The sequence below is a fragment of the Mesoplodon mirus genome (assembly GCF_964341445.2).
Source record: "Mesoplodon mirus genome assembly, chromosome: 12".
In the NCBI taxonomy this organism is placed as follows: Eukaryota; Metazoa; Chordata; class Mammalia; order Artiodactyla; family Ziphiidae; genus Mesoplodon; species Mesoplodon mirus.
The window spans coordinates 73,497,376-73,515,594 of NC_138988.1; the positions used below are offsets into that span (position 1 = coordinate 73,497,376).

Here is an 18,219-nt window from a genome sequence, read left to right on the forward strand (position 1 = left end):
GGCGGACTCTCAACCACTGCGCCACCAGGGAAGCCCCTGTTTCTTAATGAAATTTTAGTAACTTAGAACAGTAGCTTCTGGATGCAGGTTGATAGCTATTTTACCTCCTATTTATTAAAAATACAGATACTCAGGCCCCAGCCTAGGATTACAGAGTCAATAATCTGTACGAGGAGATGCTGATGTAGCCATTCGGGAAAGCTATCTTGAAGTAACCAGTCAAATTTTAATAACATTCATCCTCTATACTGAGCACTTCCACTCCTAGATATATATCCCGGGGAGTCTGTTCATTGCAGTGTTTGTTTGTGGAGGTTAGGGAGGTGTTGGCATGAATTCATAGATGAACACTATGGAGTGTTTATAGTGCAGAAGTTAGAAGTAAGGCAGTAGATGAAAGCATAGCAACATGGAGTAATCTAAAAACAATCCTGAATGTTTTATCTTTTCTTATGGCTGAGTAATATTCCATTGTGTTTATATATACACCACGTCTTCTTTACCCATTCATCCATCAACTGGCACTTAGGTTGTTTCCATATCTTGGCTCTCCTAAGTAACGCTGCAGTGAACACAAGGGTGCGTATATCTTTTTGAATTAGGGTTTTTATATTCTTCCAGTGAATATCCAGTAGTGGAATAGCTGGATAAAAAAAAGGTGAAATCTTGCCATTTGTGACAACATGGATGGACCTTGAGGGTACCATGCTAAGTGAAATAAATCAGATGGAGAAAGACAAATACCATATAATTTCACTCATATGTGGAATATTAGTAAATAAATAAGTAAACAGGGACTTCCCTCGTGGTCCAGTGGTTAAGACTTCGCCTTCCAATGCAGGGGGTGCAGGTTTCCCTGGTCAGGGAGCTAAGATCCCACATGGCTCATGGCCAAAAAACCAAAACATAAAACAAGTAATATTGTAACAAATTCAATAAAGACTTTAAAAAAATGGTCCACATCAAAAAAAAAATGCAAACAAACCAAACAAAAACAAACACATAGTTACAGAGAACTAAGTATTGGTTACCAGAGGGGATGGGGGGTGGGGGGAGGGCAAAATGGGTAAAGGGGGTCAACTGTATGGTGATGGATGGAAACTATACCTTTGGTGGTATAATGTAATGTATACAGAAGTTGAAATATAATATTGTACACATAAAAAGTGTATAATGTTATAAACCATTTTTTTAAATCCTGAGTAAAAAGAGAAATAATGAGACCTGTTATACAGTACCATTTACATAAAAACACTTTACATGACAAAACAACAATGCACATTTTATAAGAACATAATACAAGCAGAAGGTAATATGATAAACACATTGGCATGGTTACCTGTGGCAGTGAGGAATGGAATGGGAGTAGGGAATGTGGATAAAAGAGAATACATTTGTTTTAAAGTCTACATGAGTAGGCATTATAATTGGTAGCTTTAGCTAGCACTCCCAGGTAATTCTGGTGTGCAGCCTGGTTTGGAAATTACTGTTTTAAAAATACTGTGAATTCCCACACAGTTTGAAGCTTTTGCTAAAATGAAGTATTTGAAAGCTTCAAGTTTGATTTGGAGAATATTTTGATGCTTATTTCATATTTCAGTTAAGAGTATTTTCTTGTTCAAAGAAACTCAGTACATTTCTTTAGGAATTAGATATATAAGCTGTATTTTATATTTATAAAGTAAAATATTACCTGGACTGAGAATACATTTTACTCTGAAAATCCCAGCCTTTGTTGACATTTTATTTAAATTGTTGATGGGAAATTCATGGTAGATTTGAAAATCAGATGACTTCATTTCTAATCAGAGCTTGTCATTGTTTCTTTACTGTTATTTCCAGGCAATGAGGGAAACACCACTGATTTTCCTCATTGATGAGGCCCAGTATATGGATGCAGCCTCCTGGGAGTTTTTGGGAACTTTGCTCTCCAGTGTGCCCATCATCATGGTGATGACATTGACCCCTACCTTCACCCTTTGTGGCTGGGCCCAGCACTTCCTGCAGAGCCCTCGGGCTATCTTTGTGCCCATTTCGAAGTTGGCAGCGACCTCACTGTTGAGAATGGCATGCTGGGAACTGGGGGTGGTGAGCATCCCCCAAGAGCTGCAGATGTGAGTGGCTGGGACTAGCTGGGCACTTCATCAAGGGAGGAGCCAGTGCCGTAGTATAAGAGAAGGCTCAGGTCTCACACCGGAGTTGGGGGAGAGTATGGCATTAGAAACCATGATGAGGCCCCAAACTGCATTTAAGAGTAGACAGTCTCCTAGTAACCCAGTAAAGGGCTGTCTCCCCTGGGCTCTTCACCCAGGTTTTCACAGGACAGTTAGGACTTGGATGGCTTGCTTAATAGGTCCATTATGTGCGGTCAGGCCAACTTTCGCCGGACCCTTTAGCGAGGGGATGTTAGTTCCTTTTAACATCAACAGAAGCAAAATAGTTGAGAGAAAAGTTACTGCCAAAACCAATCAGAAACCTTTTTGTACATTTCTGTGCTGCTGCTTCCCTCTGTTAGTGTATATCATCAAGAACTGACTTTAACAAAAGAATAAATATTCCTCAGTATGAAATACCCTTATGCTTGGCTCTCTTCAAGTGGGCGTCTTTAGTCAGCAATCCCCTGCTTACCTCTCTACAGCTACCTTCTCCGCAGGTGCTTTGGAAACCCCCTTTACTGTGAGGTCTTATGCCAGGACCTTCTCTCTAAAAACATACTGCTCTTTCATGGCCTCCAAAAGGAAGAGGAGGAGGAGAACAGCAAGTGGGAGACCCTCTCAGGTAAGCTGAGCTTCCCAGGGTTCTACCCTGATCCCACTGCTGGAGTTCATTCTTGAACATGGCATCACCTGGTCCTAATTAGGCATGTGCCTCTTCCCTGCTGCCATGATAAGCAAGATTAGACCTTCCTGGCTAAGTGTACTATACAGATAATATGCAGCTGTGTTGAAAACACAAACTACCTGCCTCAGATAAAGTAATTGAGTCAATCTACTTTAGTTCCTTTTTGAGCAGCCCAGGAGGCGGGGATAGGAAAACAGGATTTATAAACATCAGAGAGGATTGATAAACATGACAGTGTAATAGAGAATTGCACATTACTGATGAGAAAGATGACTTGAGGGTTTGAGTGGGGGAGGGGAGAAGGGAGGAAGAAAGAGATAGAAGTATGTGTAAACCCACAAAGGCATCCTAGAGCTGTGATGTCATAGAACAGAGGGCTATTGGAAGGTAAACAGGAAGAGTGAGAATGTTAGGTACAGAACAGAAAATGTTCGTTCCTAAGAGAAAATGAGAGAACAGGCAGGATGGGTGGGGTAAACCACTTTAAACGTGTATGCTCCATTTAGCTTAATCCTTTCAGTTTCTTGACTAAATATTTGTGGTTTTGTGCCTTTAAAACTACAGTCACTCCGCATGGTGTTTTCCTCAGTCATAGTCTTCTTTCTCTACAGCCAATGCCATGAAATCCACAATGTATACTATTTCTCCTGCCAGCTCTGAAGACCAGGAACTTTATGTCTGCACAGTCAAGGGTGATGTGAACTTGGATACAGTGCTCCTTCCACCGTTATTAAAAGGCAGGTCCCTTGAAGACCTCAAGTGAATCAATTACAGGTGTCATTGCACTTAGTAATTTGGTGGATGATTGATTATAAATCCCTCATTATCATGCTAGCTTCATTTCTTCAAAAAAGAAACCTGCCTTCCAGAAATAAATTCTGGCACTGCCCGAAGAGTTCTTAAAGACTTGTAATGCTACTTGAGTAATGTTTTATGTACGTGAGCCCACTGTTCTCTTTGAGGCTGCCTGATAACCTGGGAAAGTTTTCTAGTTGTTTAATAAAAACTATGACCTGAGTTTCCCTTTGTGCATATTCCTGTGCTGGAGGAGACAGTAGGCAAGGGAGATAATGCTGCTGAGATTTAGGAAAATCCATGGTGCTGGTGAAGAGACAGTATTAGGGACATAGCAGGGCGTTAATAAAAAGAGTGCAAAGTAAGCTTATAATGACTGATGAGATAAAGAATAAAGTCGTCAGAATTGGGTAGGCATAATTAGACAGGCGGTGTTCTTTTTAGAGATGAGGAGGGTTTTTTTAATGTTCTGTTCAAATGTTTGGTGGCCAGTGTACTTCATTAACCCTTCTTGAGGAATGTTATGATGGATAAGCATGTCTTCAAGTCAAGCATGGTCTTACTGAGAATATAAGACACGCGTGTGAAACAGCAGTACAGAACACATTGGTAATTAAGAGCCAGGGCTCTGGCGTCAGAAAAACCTGGGTACCATTGCTTCCTCCACTTAGTAGCCGTGAAACATTAGATAAACTTATCTAAGCCTTAGTCTTCTCATACTCAAGTGAGGATAATGATAGCCCCTACCTCATGGGGGTAGTTAAAGATTAAATGAAATAAATCATGGTATATAATTAATAGTCAATGACTGTTAGCTATTATAAGCTGTTCACTCTGGTGGTTTTAGGTCCACCTGGACAGTTCATATTCCTACAACTGTGATAGGCCACACTTGGCATTGGCTTTACTAACTTAGAAGCGTACAGGTCAGGAAACACAGCACTGTAGCAGAACAGGAGCAAGTGGTTTTCTTCAGTGGGGGTCCTCACAGCAGTTCCCACTGCTATTCTCTGGAGCCTCAAGGAATAGCTTACATGTGATGGGATGAGACCATGATGGATGGGTACTTAGATGCCCCATTTCCCAACAAGGAACTGGTATCTCTTATAATAGTCCTGTAGGCATAGTTTCTAGGCACTGTGACCTGTTACAAGAATTACTACACTCAAGGAACCCCAAAGCTGTGGCTTACCACCAGGTATTTGTGGCTTATTCACAGTTTTCTTGTCCAAATTCAGTTTCCAATCAGGGATCACTCTTTGCATAAGCAGTGTTACCTGGTAACTCAGCTGACATTCTAATTTTATAAGGATCCTAGGAAACAGCTAGAAAGTTAACCCAAGATCAGTGTTGTCCACAGGGAAGGAAAAAGGATTTAATTCATAAGCTAAAATGAACAGTCCAGTCAGCAAGGCCTTGGTCTAAATGAAAGGCCAAAGCTACATGGTAAAAGGCCATGTAAGTTATAAAAGTATTTAAGAAGGGAGCTGACATGACTATATTTGTACTTTAGGTGTACAGTTCTACCACTAGTTAATGTGTTATTAAGATAAGAATGAGAGGAAATTAGAGATGTTTAGAACAGGGTAGCATAGTGATCCAGGTGAAAATGACTACTTATACTAAAATTGTTTAGGAGGAAGTATATTCCAGAACATTTAGAAAGAGAATGAGTGGGTGACAAGTTGGTTGTGAGGGAGAGGGAAAAGTTTAGAATTATTCCAAGATTTTGGGCTTGGTGACTTACTGGTTCAATACCAACTGCTTTAATATATGGGTCAGAATATGGAGAGATTTACTAAAATGCTTGGAGTTAAGATCTTTATACTAATTAGAGTTCTGGGACCAGGAAGCCCAGCCTCCATGTTTAGTTGAAAGTAAGAAAATGGATCTACCAGCAAAAGGTTTTGGTGACCGTGAGGAACAGTTTCAGTGTTGTGCTGAAAACCTGATTGTTGGTTGAATAATGAATGGGGAATGGGGACAAAAGAGGACATGGAGATAAGGCTCTTTCAAGAGATTTGGCTGAGTGGAGAACAGATGGACAAAAAAGCAAGCCCTTTTTTTTTTTTTTTTTGAATTAACGGACTGTTAACAGTGTATTCTATGTTTGTAGAAAGCCTGTTCATTGCAGATTTTTTTTTTTCTTCAGAAATAGCAGTGAACCAACTGGATCAACTGAGCCCAGAGGAACAGTTGCTGGTTAAGTGTGCTGCAGTCATTGGTCACTCCTTCCACATAGATCTGCTGCAGCACCTCCTGCCTGGCTGGGGTAAAAATAAGCTACTTCAGGTACTGAGGGCTCTTGTGGATGTACGTGTGCTCCGCTGGTGCAACAAGAGCCAAGAGCTTCCTGCTGAGCCAATGTTAATGCCTTCCTCTATCGAGATTATTGAACAGACCAAAGAGGAGAGAAAGTCAGGTGAGGAAGAGCTGCTCCCTAGTTCTCAGGACTGAATAGAGAGCTCAGGGTGAGGGTATCTGTGTTCAGAAAGAGTATCAATTTCATACATCATGGGCCTCAGTCTCTTAAAGCTTATGTCTAAGAGGTTGGGGAAATTAATTATTTTAACCATGGAAGACCCATGGTTATAGTGAACGAATAGCCTGTATTTTTCAGAATTGTCTTAATTTCAAGAATTCTAGCTCCATGTTAACCCCGTGTGTTAAGTATTTGTATTTTGACTTTTGGTTCAGAAAATATTGCCATAGTCCTTTATTGGCTCCTTGGGATAAATAATAGGAAAATAGGATAAACTGTTTCTAATTTTAGAAATTCACAAGGACGTTAAACACACGTGATATTGAAACATATGAATAAAGCAAGATATAAACTAAATAGCTGCAATCTCATATTCTCCACAAAAAAGAATAAAATTGTGACATAGACTACCCAAAGCATATATAATCCACAAATAATTTCCCTTTGACTTTGAAATATGTTTGGACCTCATATTTGAGCAGAGCCTTTCTGATTATTTGATGTTTATAATAATTTGCAGTAAAAAAGCTCAATTTAGGAGGAAAAACTAAGAAATCTATCCAGTGTAGTTCTCTACAACTAGTCATTTCTTCCCTGTTGTACTTCATACTAGATACAGTCAATATCACTCTCAGATTGGTATAAAATTCTTTATACAAAGGAAGCCATAATACCAAATAGGAATTATAAATAAAATTTTCTCATACACTAGCAGCATGTGCTTGGGAGTTTGCTGCCTGGTAGCATAAAAGGACTTTAAGGGAGACTCTCATTTAGATTTTCCTATGTTTCAGATGCTGGCTCTCCTCTCAGGCTACAAGAGGAACTATCCCTACCTCAAAGCGAGGTGCTAGAATTTGGAGTGCCTCTATTGCAGGAAGCGGCTTGGGAGCTGTGGCCCAAGGCACAACAGACAGCCCTACACCTTGAATGTGCCTGGTTTCTTCGAGATTTGGCCTGCCGCTGTGCGAGCTGTCATGGGGGGGACTTTGTCCCCTTCCACCGTTTTGCCATCTGTTCTACTAAGAGATCCAGTGGGACCTCCCGATTCTGTAGCTACAAAGATACTGGCTCGATACTAACACGAGTGATCCCAGACAAATTGCAGCTGCCTTCTCCCCAAGGTAAATCCAGGGGGCAGAAAGAGGACACGTGGGCAGCACTTCTCTTAATTCGTGTACTTGGAGCTCTTTATTCAAAAGGTGAAAGCAGATTAAAAGAGAAAAATAGGTGGAGAGAGCCATTTCTCACTGAAGTACCAGAAATAAGAAAAGTGTGATCACAGAGTTAAAAGGAACTTTAGAGATTATTCTTGGTTTGGTTGGCAATCTTGGGCAAGTTACATAACCTCAGTTAATTGAGGAAAATAACAATACACATTTCATAGTGTTGTGAGGATTAAATGAGTTAAAATATGTGCTTTGAATAGTGCCAGGCACATGGTTAGTGCTCAGTACATTTTAGTTATTGTTTTTATTATTATAATTATTCAGCTCAGTAATTATTTCAGCTCGGTACACATATATGGAGCCCTTATGTGTATCAGATGCTGCAGTTAGGTGTTAATAATATAAAATGAAATTATCAGTTTTTGGGGGGTGATACAGACATATAAATAGAGAATTCCAATATGGCATGATAAAGGTGATGAAAACGGATTACATAGGAGTTGGGGTACCTAGAGAAGGGGCCATTAGCCCAGCCTGAGAAATGAGTAAGATAAGACTCTCCCTTGAGTGAGATTTGAGGGATAAGTAGGAGTTAGCTACTTAAAGAAGCTTGGATTAGTGGATAGATGTTCCCGAAAGCCTATAGCCCTCTACCACATCCCAGATAAGAGTTCACCCTTGGGAATTCCCTGTGGTCCAGTGGTTAGGACTCCATGATTTCACTGCTGAGGGCCAAGAGTTCACCCTCTTTGTTTTAACATTTTCAGTTAGCTTACCTTGTAGGACATCCCATTTCATTCTCAGTAGCTGTTAGAAAGCTTCTTTCATCAAGATGAACTCTACTTTCCTGCAACTTTTTCACTCATTTTTCAGAGTTGTGCCTTCTTCCATATTTGAAGACAGCTGTCAAGACCCAGGCAAATCTTCTCTTTTTCTACTTTGATAAAAGAGAAGTTGGTGTTGGTGTTGACAGGGGAGAGGGATATGGGAGAGGTGGTGAATCGGTGGTGGTAAAAGACTAAAATGAAGATGTTGATCTATGATCCTGCCTCTTCTGGCCATAACATTCTTATGACTCTATGAAGGTGGACCAGTGACTTGGAGAAATTGGTCCCTGGCTGATGAGCTCTACAGTCATTTGCACTTTTGTACTTTCTGAGGGGAAAGAGGAAAGTAGTAGTGAATGTCCTGGTTGGTATTATGAAGAAATCACACTATCATTCATATTTCCTATATGGCCTTTTGTTTTTGAGAGGTCACTGTCAGCTGTAGATTCGACAGCCTGGTCAGTCTAGCTGTGAGAGAGGCCCAAGACCTTTCCAGCACATCCGAACCCTGAGGAGGCTTCTCAGACCCAGGGCTGTTGTGCATGACCATGTAGAACAGAGGGTGTTATTCACGCAGGCTGTGATATGATGATGCCCTGAGAATTGTGCATTGCAATAGTGCTGCCAAATTCCAGTTTCCTTAGTTACCTTAGCCTTGCTTTACCTTACCTTAGGTGACATCATTAAATAACCAGAGAGCCAGTCCTTTTACTTAACACAAGTCATCCCTATAATTATTCTCTTAGACTTCTTTTCAGTCCCACCACCTGTGCTCCTGAGCCCAAATAGGTAACATCCCCACATCATTCCCAGTCTTTGCTTTTTGGTCAGAAGACAGCTGCAGAGAAAAAGGCAAATCTAGAAGATAAAGGTTATTTAAGGCCAGCTAGGTAAAGCTGAAAACCTCTGCTGGTCATTGTGACTCTGGTGGGACGTGGCATCTTATGCCCTCATGATTTGCTTCACTAGGTCTTAGGATCTGTGGTTCGCTCCCATCTAGTCGTAAATCTGATCAAGATATATTCTTGGATTTCTCCTATTAGAATTAGTCATCAGACCAGATGAACACATTCTTTATTCATTTCTTTTGCAAACAGAATTAGGAATTGGTTTGGGAAGTTTGAGAATGAAAGGAGTTACTATTTGAATCACAAATAGTTGCATTTAAGGAAAAAATTAGTACCCTAATCTTGTGTGTAAGGCTAATTTTAAACCTAAACTTGTCATTTTTATAATGGGGGAGGCAATTGGGTCACGAACTAAGCTGCAGTGGAAAGGTAGTCAGGAATTTTAAATATTCTCAGTTAATACAAATATGCGCAATTAAAGATAATCATCTCTTTCTCCCTACAGACAGTTTTCAGTTCCAGACAAAATCACCCAGAAGTCAGGAGGCCTCCACAAGGGAACACTGCAGGTAGATGGAGATGCTGAGAGTGGGCGTGGAGGAGGCCAGGAAGTGAGACGCAGATAACCATTAAACTAGGGCACTCACCTTACCTACAGACAAGGAAGGCATCTGACCACCCAGGAGCAGTGACTCTTGTACTCAGCCCAAAATTCAAGTTAACAGAGAATCAGAAAGGCAATTTTTGATTGTTTGTAGGGAAATTATTTTTTAGTGATTAAGAAAAACTTTAATAGCTCTCAAATGTATTGTACATGTAGCAGATTGTTTTCAGCTATAAATTTGCCTTCTCAATTACTTTTGAGCCCAGATGATATTAAAATGATTTTACATTTCATAACTATATACCTCCTGGCTTTCTAATGCCTGTCTTATCAGTTTTACATGTTCCTACCTTGAATTCATCAGCCACTCTCGAGTTTCCTGTTATACTTATCCAACCTGATTTCCTTCAGTTTTCAAACAAAAATCTATATTCTGCATGAATCACCCCCACACGTATTGTGTCTCTGCTCACACAGTTCTCCCTTTTAAACATACTCAGTGTCATCCACATCCTTCCAGTTAACAGAATGTTCACCATCCTTCAAAGCCCTCCTCAGTTCCCACTTTTTTCGATCATTCTATCTCAGAGAGATCAGACCTCTTTTGAACTCGTGGTGTCTTTAGAAAGCGCATTGGACTAGTAGTCAGAAAGGTGAACTCTAGTTTTGGTTCTACTCAGTAGCTGTGAGGTCATACATAAGTCACTTAACCTCTCTGAGCTTCAGTTTCCTCATCTGTAAGAGGGAGGTAATTTTTGCCTACCTGAATGGCAGGGTTATTGTAGGATAAGGTGGTGGTATTGTATAAAATAATATTCAAATATGCCATGATGGAGTTCAAATGTGGTAATAGATAAAGGTATTATTACTTACTGCTTTGTATCATTTTTATGTTTTCATGTAACAGTGTTAGTTTATTCTTCAGGTGTGGCCGTTTCCTTTAGTTTGTGAGGTACTTTGGCTTTAGGTTTTTAAAACTCTCTAATAGGGCTTTGCCATTATAGACCAGGTCCCTGACTTTCAAAACCTTATGAAGCAATGGAGGAGAAAGATAGACATAGAATTAATGAATTACAAAGGAAAGCTTCCTGGACAAAGTGGCTTTGAGACCTGGTAATGCCTCAGCAAGAGTGGCTACTGGGCGGCCACTCTCAGCTCTTCATCTTCTCTCCACAAAGAACAGAGGAAGAGTTCCTTGATCAAGTGAACAGGAAACTGGCTCAGACCAGCCCCGAGAGAGACATGTTGACCACGAAGCCCTGCCACTGTAAGGAAGTCCTGAAGTTAGTGTTGTCACCTCTCACCCAGCACTGCCTGGTCATTGGAGAAACCACTTGTGCGTTTTACTACCTGCTGGAGGCTGCCGCTGCCTCCTTGGACCTGTCAGATAATTACATGGTGAGCAAGCTCTGCTCTCTGCCCCTGAGCTGAGCCCTATGACTAGGGGAATTTTATAGGGATTTCTTACCATCAAGTAACTTGCAATGAAAAGTGGAGGAAAGTGGGAGAGAGAAAGGAGCTGTAAGGGGTCTAGGAGAAAATATGAAGTGGGAGTGAAGGAAAACCATGTGCTGCCAGCCCTGCCCCAACTCCTGCACACACAGTCCAGCTCCCCATTTCTAACTAAATCCTGCCCCAGTTCAAATTCATCATAACCTTGATCTAGCCCTCGCCCCAGTCACACGCTTAGCAACATCCAAATCCTAATCCATTTTCTCCATCCCTTGTCTTGTTTGGAGGCCTTCCTTTATTTGAGGAAGGCAAGCAGCCTTCTGGGCCAACCCTCAGCATTCTCGTTTTTTAAAAAGCACAAGGTGAAGATCTGTCAGTTTGAGGAGGCCACTTTCTGCTGTCTTCGGTCAGAGGTGAGGACGGGGTAACCTTGAAGTTTGGGTTGTTTCTCCTTGAGGAATATCCTGTTATTTCCTTTAAAATCTCTTTTTTTGTGTGCAATTATAAATGTGATTCAAATTCAAAACAGAAATACATGTAGAAAGTGAAAGAGCGCTTACTAATCCCATGTCACCCCCAGCATAGTTAATAATTGGTGTGAACTCCACCAGCTATACACACATAGTCATATCATTATTGTTTTCCATTATTTTAAAAATAGAATCATAATTCTACATTGTCTTTTTTCTGCATCTGGTTTTTATTCTTAAAAATACAGATTGAACATATTTGCATATTGGCATACATCCAATCATAGTTAACAGGTGCCAAGTACTACGTTATATCCATATATCAAATTTACTTAGCCATTTCCTTCTTCATGTACATTTAGGTTGTCTCTAATTTGGGGTTATTATAAACATTTCTACAGTGAATATTTTTGTAAATATCTCTTTATTCCCTTGTGAGAGTGTTTCTGTAAGAGAAATTTCCAGAGGTGGAAATTTTGCTAAGGCAGACAATATGAATGATTTTACAATTAATAAATATAATGCCAAATTGTCCAGTATTATATGAATTTGAGTTTTTCTCACTTCTTCACATCCTTACCAACATCAGATATTATAAGTCTTCTTTAAATGTTTATTGGTCATTTATTTCTGTGAATTGCCTGTCATGTCCTTTGCTCACTGGAGTGTATATAAACTAATTCAGGGGGATGCAGGGGTGAACAAAATGGGTGAAGGTAGTCAAAAGATGTAAGTTCTGGAGATGTGATGCACAGCATGGGACGGTAGTTAACAATACTGTATTGTATATTTGAAATTTTCTAAGAGAGTAGACCTTAAAAGTTCTTGTCACAAGAAAAAAAATTGTAACTATATGTGGCGATGGATGTTAATCAAACTTACTGTAGTGATCATTTTCCAGTATATACATACATCGAATCATTATGTTATACACCTAAAACTAATACAATGTTGTATGTCAGTTATCCCTCAATTTAAAAAATCATCACATTGTACACCTTAAAGTTACACAATGTTATATGTCAAATATATCTCAATAAAGCTAGAAGGAAGAAAAGAACATACATTTCAAAGTCTCTCCCTGCAATCCTACCACTGAGCCACTGTGTCCTCTCTTTATGTATTCTACCAGAGGGGCTCAGCATACATAAATGTATATAATCTTTCCCCTTCCTTTGTTATATACAAATAGGAGCTCTCTATACTCCATTCCACATCTTGTTTTAAAATAAATAAATAAATATACCTTGTAGATCATTCTATATCATTTATAACAAATTTCCCCAGGGAATGAGATTTGTATATCAAATAGAAACTCTGGGGAAAGCATGCCATGAGATATTCCATTTTCAAAAGACAAATAAGGGTAAACTTACTTATTCTGGATGAATAACTCATAACAGCAACTTCTCCCAGCCTCATTACTGTTAAATCCAACAGAACAAAATATGTTGGAATGATTATTTATCAAGTTATAAATTATGACTTCATAAAACCATGGGGGATGTTTTGTTAGAGAGCCGAGCTTTAAAATAAAATAAATAAAAACTAGTTTCAATGTGAACCTTAAGATACCTTGGTTAGGAGAGTAAACCTAATGTGTATAAATGCCTTTGAACACCAAAGGGAATATTAGAGTTGTCCAAGGTATTGCATTCTTTGTGTTTCAACCAAAAGGTCTTTAGAGCAAAGTTAAATAATTATTTCTTTCCCTTTATAAGAAAGAATTATTGTGCAGTCTTCCTAAGATTGTTCAGAAATTACCATAGACTTTATCATTTTCTTGGAGGATTTAGCCATAGAACATGCAGGTATATGGAACTACTCAAGGTAGTTCCTCAGATCCTGCCCTCAAATGCACTATGGTGCTACAACTTGCTTCTGAAGAGGGATATGGGATTTGGTGATATCTCAGATGCTTTCCATGGCATCTGAAGCATCTCACTCTCTGCCCAAATGATAATCCCATCTGAGTCTAGCAGCATCACTTTCTAAATCACAGCCTTCCTCTACTACTCACTGACAAATGTGTGGGAGATGAGAAAGGAGAGTGCTTTCTCCCTAATTCTGTTTTCTCACTCCTTTACTTGGCTCGTGGCCCCACTGGTGCCTGGTAGCGTGGCCAGGCTCTGCTCCAACTCAGCTCACTCTAGCAGCTCAAGGGCCCCAAGTACACATTCCAAAATAAAAGCCAGTGTGTTACATCCAGAACCTTGTCCTCAATACTCTTCCCACGTTTACATTACTGTTTCTCATTTTACCGTCTCCAGGTCTGTTTCAACATGGGACAGATCACCTTGGCCAAAACATTGGCTAGGCAAGCCCTTCGTCTGCTGAAAAGGAGTTTCCCTTGGACCTGGTTTGGTGTCATTTTCCAAACATTCCTAGAGAAATGCTGGCGTTCCTGTTCCCAGAGCCAACCCCCAGACAATCCTAGTGAGAAGTGAGAAGCCTAGCCAACTTGTCCTGCTTCCATTTAGGGCCACAGAGAACTAAACTAGGACCCAGCCTGGAGTTTTGCCTATTTGACTATAAAGACTGCTCTTTTTACAGCCAATTCAGTGTAGCTGAATGAGGACTTCTTTAGTTTTTGGAGTATGGTATTATCCTGTCTCTTTCAAATAAAGGTACATATATGTGTATTGTGTGTACACATACACATATATGGCAACTTAATATTATTTCTCGGATATATATATACACATAATACTAAGTTGCTACCTGGTTATTGAGCTATAATAATTTATAGGAAATGTATTCAACCAAAAGAGCAATTCAAAGAATGAAACCTTTTTTAAAAAACCTCTCTGAAAACTTTTTTTCTGGTTGAGAGGGTTGAATATCAAAGGCATATTGGGTTAGAAGTAGTGGGATCCCAGGAACCTTTCTGAGTCTGAAAGTCTGGGTGAGTAGGCTCAGATTTCTTGTGGGGAAGGATAGCAGACACTGGTGAAGAATAAGGGCATGCTAACCACCCTTTGCTTCACACCAGTAAGAAGAAGCTGGCAATCCTGCAGCAGCAGGTGCAATGCCTCTCCCTGCTCTGGCAGCTCTACAACCTGGAGGCCACAGCCGGCAGCCGCAGGTTTGCCTGCCTGGCCATTCTCATGCAGGAGAATTCAGCCAAGGAGTCTGCCAGTGAAGCCCAGGTAAGCCAGCCCTTGGTTTACGTCTGTCCTCACTCAGAAACTTAAAATGGTAGGGAGAGGCCCTGCCAAGTCCCTGGTTAAGTGTGGGTCCACAGTAACCCAGACTTAACAGGACACCACTGATCTTGTGTTTGAGCAGGGTTCTCAATTAGCAGTTTATACATGGGCTTCCAGGTACGAAGCTATCTGTGAACACTCTGCACTGAATGTTGACTTGTGTGTGTATGTTCAAAAGAGCATTTGGGGAGTGATAGGAAGTAGGGAAGGGATCATAGCTTTCATCAGGTTCTCAAAGAAGCCAGTGGTCTAAAAAAAGGATCGGAATTGCTGACTTAGGAAAAAAGAAGAAAGGGCAATATGTCTTCCTAATTTTAGTGTCCATCTGTCTATATCTCTCTTTTATCCATCTGTTCAACAAATATTTGATGAACACCTATTCTGTGCCAGGCACTGATCTTGGTTCCAGGGAAACAGATAAGTGAAATATGTCCTATGTTAGGTGATAATAAATACAATGAAGAAAAATTACGTGAAGACCAGAGGACATGGAGTTCTGGGAACTGGGTGCGGGGCGGGGCGGGGGGGGGATGCAATTTTAATAAGATGGTAGGGAAAGCCTTACTGAGCAGGTGACTTGTGGGCAACTATCTGAAGGAGATGAGAAAGTAAGCCACTTGGCTATCTGGGAGAAGAGTGGAGAGGAAGAGGGCATAGCGAATGCACAAGGCATGTCCTCTGTGTTTGAGCAACAGTGAGGAGGCCAGCGTGACTAGAGGGGAGGGAGGAGAGGTGGAAGACCCAGGAGATGAGTCAGAGTCTAGGGAGGGGGATGGGAGATGGTGCCGGCCTTGGAGGCCACTGTAGGGGTTTTGGCTTTTACTCTAAAGAAGGTGGGAAGCTGTTAGTGGCTTCTTAGAAGTGGAGTGACCAAGTCTGCTTATATTTTAATAAGATTATTCTATTGGAAACCTAACGAACACAGTGTTTCAAGAGTGTCATCAATGATGTCAAATGTGCACGCAACTGATAACAGAGATCTAGGCAGCAGTTCTGAAGAGTTCTAAGGGGCAAGAATCAGAGGACTTAATTAGAGAAAACATAGAAGAGGTGCAGTTTGGCCAGCGTTTTGAAGGGGAAAGTCTTGGATTGGGGAGAAACAAGAGGCGCAGATGGAGAAAGTGGTTTGTTTCAAGAACAGGCAGTGAGAATGACCAAATTAGAAGTGTAGGGGTGAGAAGGAGTGTGTTTTCATAGCTGGAGTTGAGGTGAGTGGTGGGGCCCCCAGGAGTACTGACTGAGTGAGCCACAAAGCACGCAGGGGGCTCTTATGCAGGAAAGGGACGAGATGGAGATGCAGCCTGACTGTACAGTCTGAATATTTACCCCATGTTTGTTGCCCTGCAGGTTGTCTCTACCTACGTGGCCCTCTCCCAGTTCTCCCAGAACATGGGTGACAAGGAGAAATGGCTGCATTGTGAACAGATGGCCATTCAGAAAAACAGCCTATGTTGGTTCTCCAGGGAGGGATTGTTGGCCACAGCCCAGCTCGTGCAGGCCTTGGCCTACACCAAGCTCTGCCTTGGCCATCTTGACTTCTCCATCAGGCTGGGTAATGGGGCCTGACGCTGGTGGGCCTAGGGCTTTTAGAGAGGCCAGGTTCGCCTCTAGACCTCACGTGATGCTCTTTAACCTCCTTAGGTCTTCAAGCTCGTGAGATATGCAGACACCTCAAGAAACCAGCTCTGGAGAATCTGGTTCTCTCAGTTCTCTTCAGATCTGCATTTCTGAAGAAAAAGTATTAAGATCATTTTCTGTCCTTTGTATTTGTTGCCTTAGAAGGGAGGGTATGATCTTCCAGAGAAGCTTAGAGTGGAGAGGGAGAAACTGTTCCCTCTCCACAGCCAGGACTGTCTCTTCTCTAGTCACTCCAGGAAGCATTGTCTTAAGTTTGAGGGGTCAGGAGTAGAAATGCAGAGTCTGAGCTACCAAATATTCCTTTTTTCCCTCATTTTTCTGCAGGGAGATAGGTAATTGATCAAGACCCTGGAAATTGTCTCAGAGTCATTTTCCCACTTCCTTTGCCTTAGAGACAGGTCTGATCCCAGGCACAGATGCTCTCTATATAAATAGAGTTATGGAGAGGAGATTTAGGGGATATTAGGCTGCTTTGAAGGTGTAAGATCCCCTCCCCTCCTATACTGTCCTCCCCGTTCTCTAGCCGGTCCCAGTGGCTCTGTCTCTCGGCAGATTTGACCTGTGTGTCCGTGTGCTGGAGAGTCAGTGGGCGCTCATTTCCCAGGGTCATGATGTCCTTGGCCTGGCCTGCTTCTATTCTGCTTGCTTAGATCTGCTGCTCTATGGAAAAGGTAAATTTGTGCTGGGCTCTGCTGTACTCCTGAGGGATTCAGACCTCAGGTGGGGCCCTGGGTTTGGAACATAGGCAGTCATGAGCCTGTCCCTTAGGCATGGCCTCTGCTCCTGGCCTCTGGTTCCTTAAGGTCTAGGAACCACGTTGTGATTCAGGGATGTCTGCCTTTCAGGTGCTGTCTCCTCCCCTGTACTACACACCTTCTATACCACTTCCTACGTGGACAACTTATACTAACCTGGTTACTTTCTCTGTCCACAGGATGGCTGTGTCGGCCCTTTGGGGAATGTCTGCATTTCATTCAACATTATGAGCACAGCTGCATTCTAAATTCTCAGAGCAATGTCATGCTGGGGGTCCACTCCTCTCTAGCCATGTGGTAATGTGGGGTACCAGTGTGTTACTCAGGGCTGTGGGAAAGGGTAGAAATTTGAGGACACCATGAACTCATTTAAACTATTGCCTTTTGCCCTCCCAGGCAGGACTGTTCCACATCTCCAACCCACTTCTTTGTTTTTGTTTTTTTTTAATAAATTTATTTATTTTATTTATTTGTTTTGGGCTGTGTTGGGTCTTGGTTGCTGCGCGCGGGCTTTCTCTAGTTGCGGCGAACGGGGGCTACTCTTCATTGCAGTGTGTGGGCTTCTTATTGCAGCGGCTTCTCTCATCCAACCCACTTCTAAAGACCACCTCCCATTTACCCCCCATCTTATTTGTAGGGTTCTTCTTGTCCCTTAACAGGTTTGGGTTTATAGATTAAGGGTTTGGTTTAGAGTTACATTTAAGTGCAAGATAACCCATGGCAAGGCTGAATATCATTGGTTTCCTTTTAAGTCTCCTTACATGTGAGTTAGTAGCCTTGGCCACTTACCAGAATCACAATTCTGACTATCTAGGAGATCTTAGAGCCTTAAAAAAGTGACAGTTCTATGAAAGAGCCATGGTTGGTAAGCAGGGGAGAGAGCTGAGAGCTGTGGTTCTTCCCTTTCAGGTTTGCCCAGGACTCACAGTGGAAGCTATTTGAGCACCACTTCTCCAAGGCTCGCCAGTTGGTGAAAAGAACCAATGCCTCACTATTTGGTTCACATGGCTTTGTGCGATTCCTAGAATGCCATGTGCTAATGTTACAGAAGATGCCAGAGGGTGTCTTCGTGCATACTCCCTCAGAGACTCCCCGCCAAACCCTCAAGGTACCTGTCTCCGTTACCCTTCAA

The 18,219-nt window shown here is 41.6% G+C and overlaps 1 protein-coding gene across 1 annotated transcript in view; it reads left to right on the top strand.

The window, feature by feature from the left end:
* Window positions 1-18,219, top strand: part of LOC309813733 (adenylate cyclase type 10-like) — a 43,480-nt gene that overhangs the window by 23,859 nt on the left and 1,402 nt on the right. The window contains 15 exon segments of the mRNA XM_082638830.1: window positions 1,843-2,114; window positions 2,639-2,778; window positions 3,453-3,578; window positions 5,789-6,058; window positions 6,913-7,242; window positions 9,468-9,531; window positions 10,745-10,964; window positions 11,306-11,431; window positions 13,759-13,931; window positions 14,481-14,637; window positions 16,042-16,246; window positions 16,336-16,432; window positions 16,885-17,003; window positions 17,267-17,384; window positions 17,997-18,195. Coding sequence (XP_082494956.1) covers window positions 1,843-2,114; window positions 2,639-2,778; window positions 3,453-3,578; window positions 5,789-6,058; window positions 6,913-7,242; window positions 9,468-9,531; window positions 10,745-10,964; window positions 11,306-11,431; window positions 13,759-13,931; window positions 14,481-14,637; window positions 16,042-16,246; window positions 16,336-16,432; window positions 16,885-17,003; window positions 17,267-17,384; window positions 17,997-18,195 — 2,616 coding nt within the window.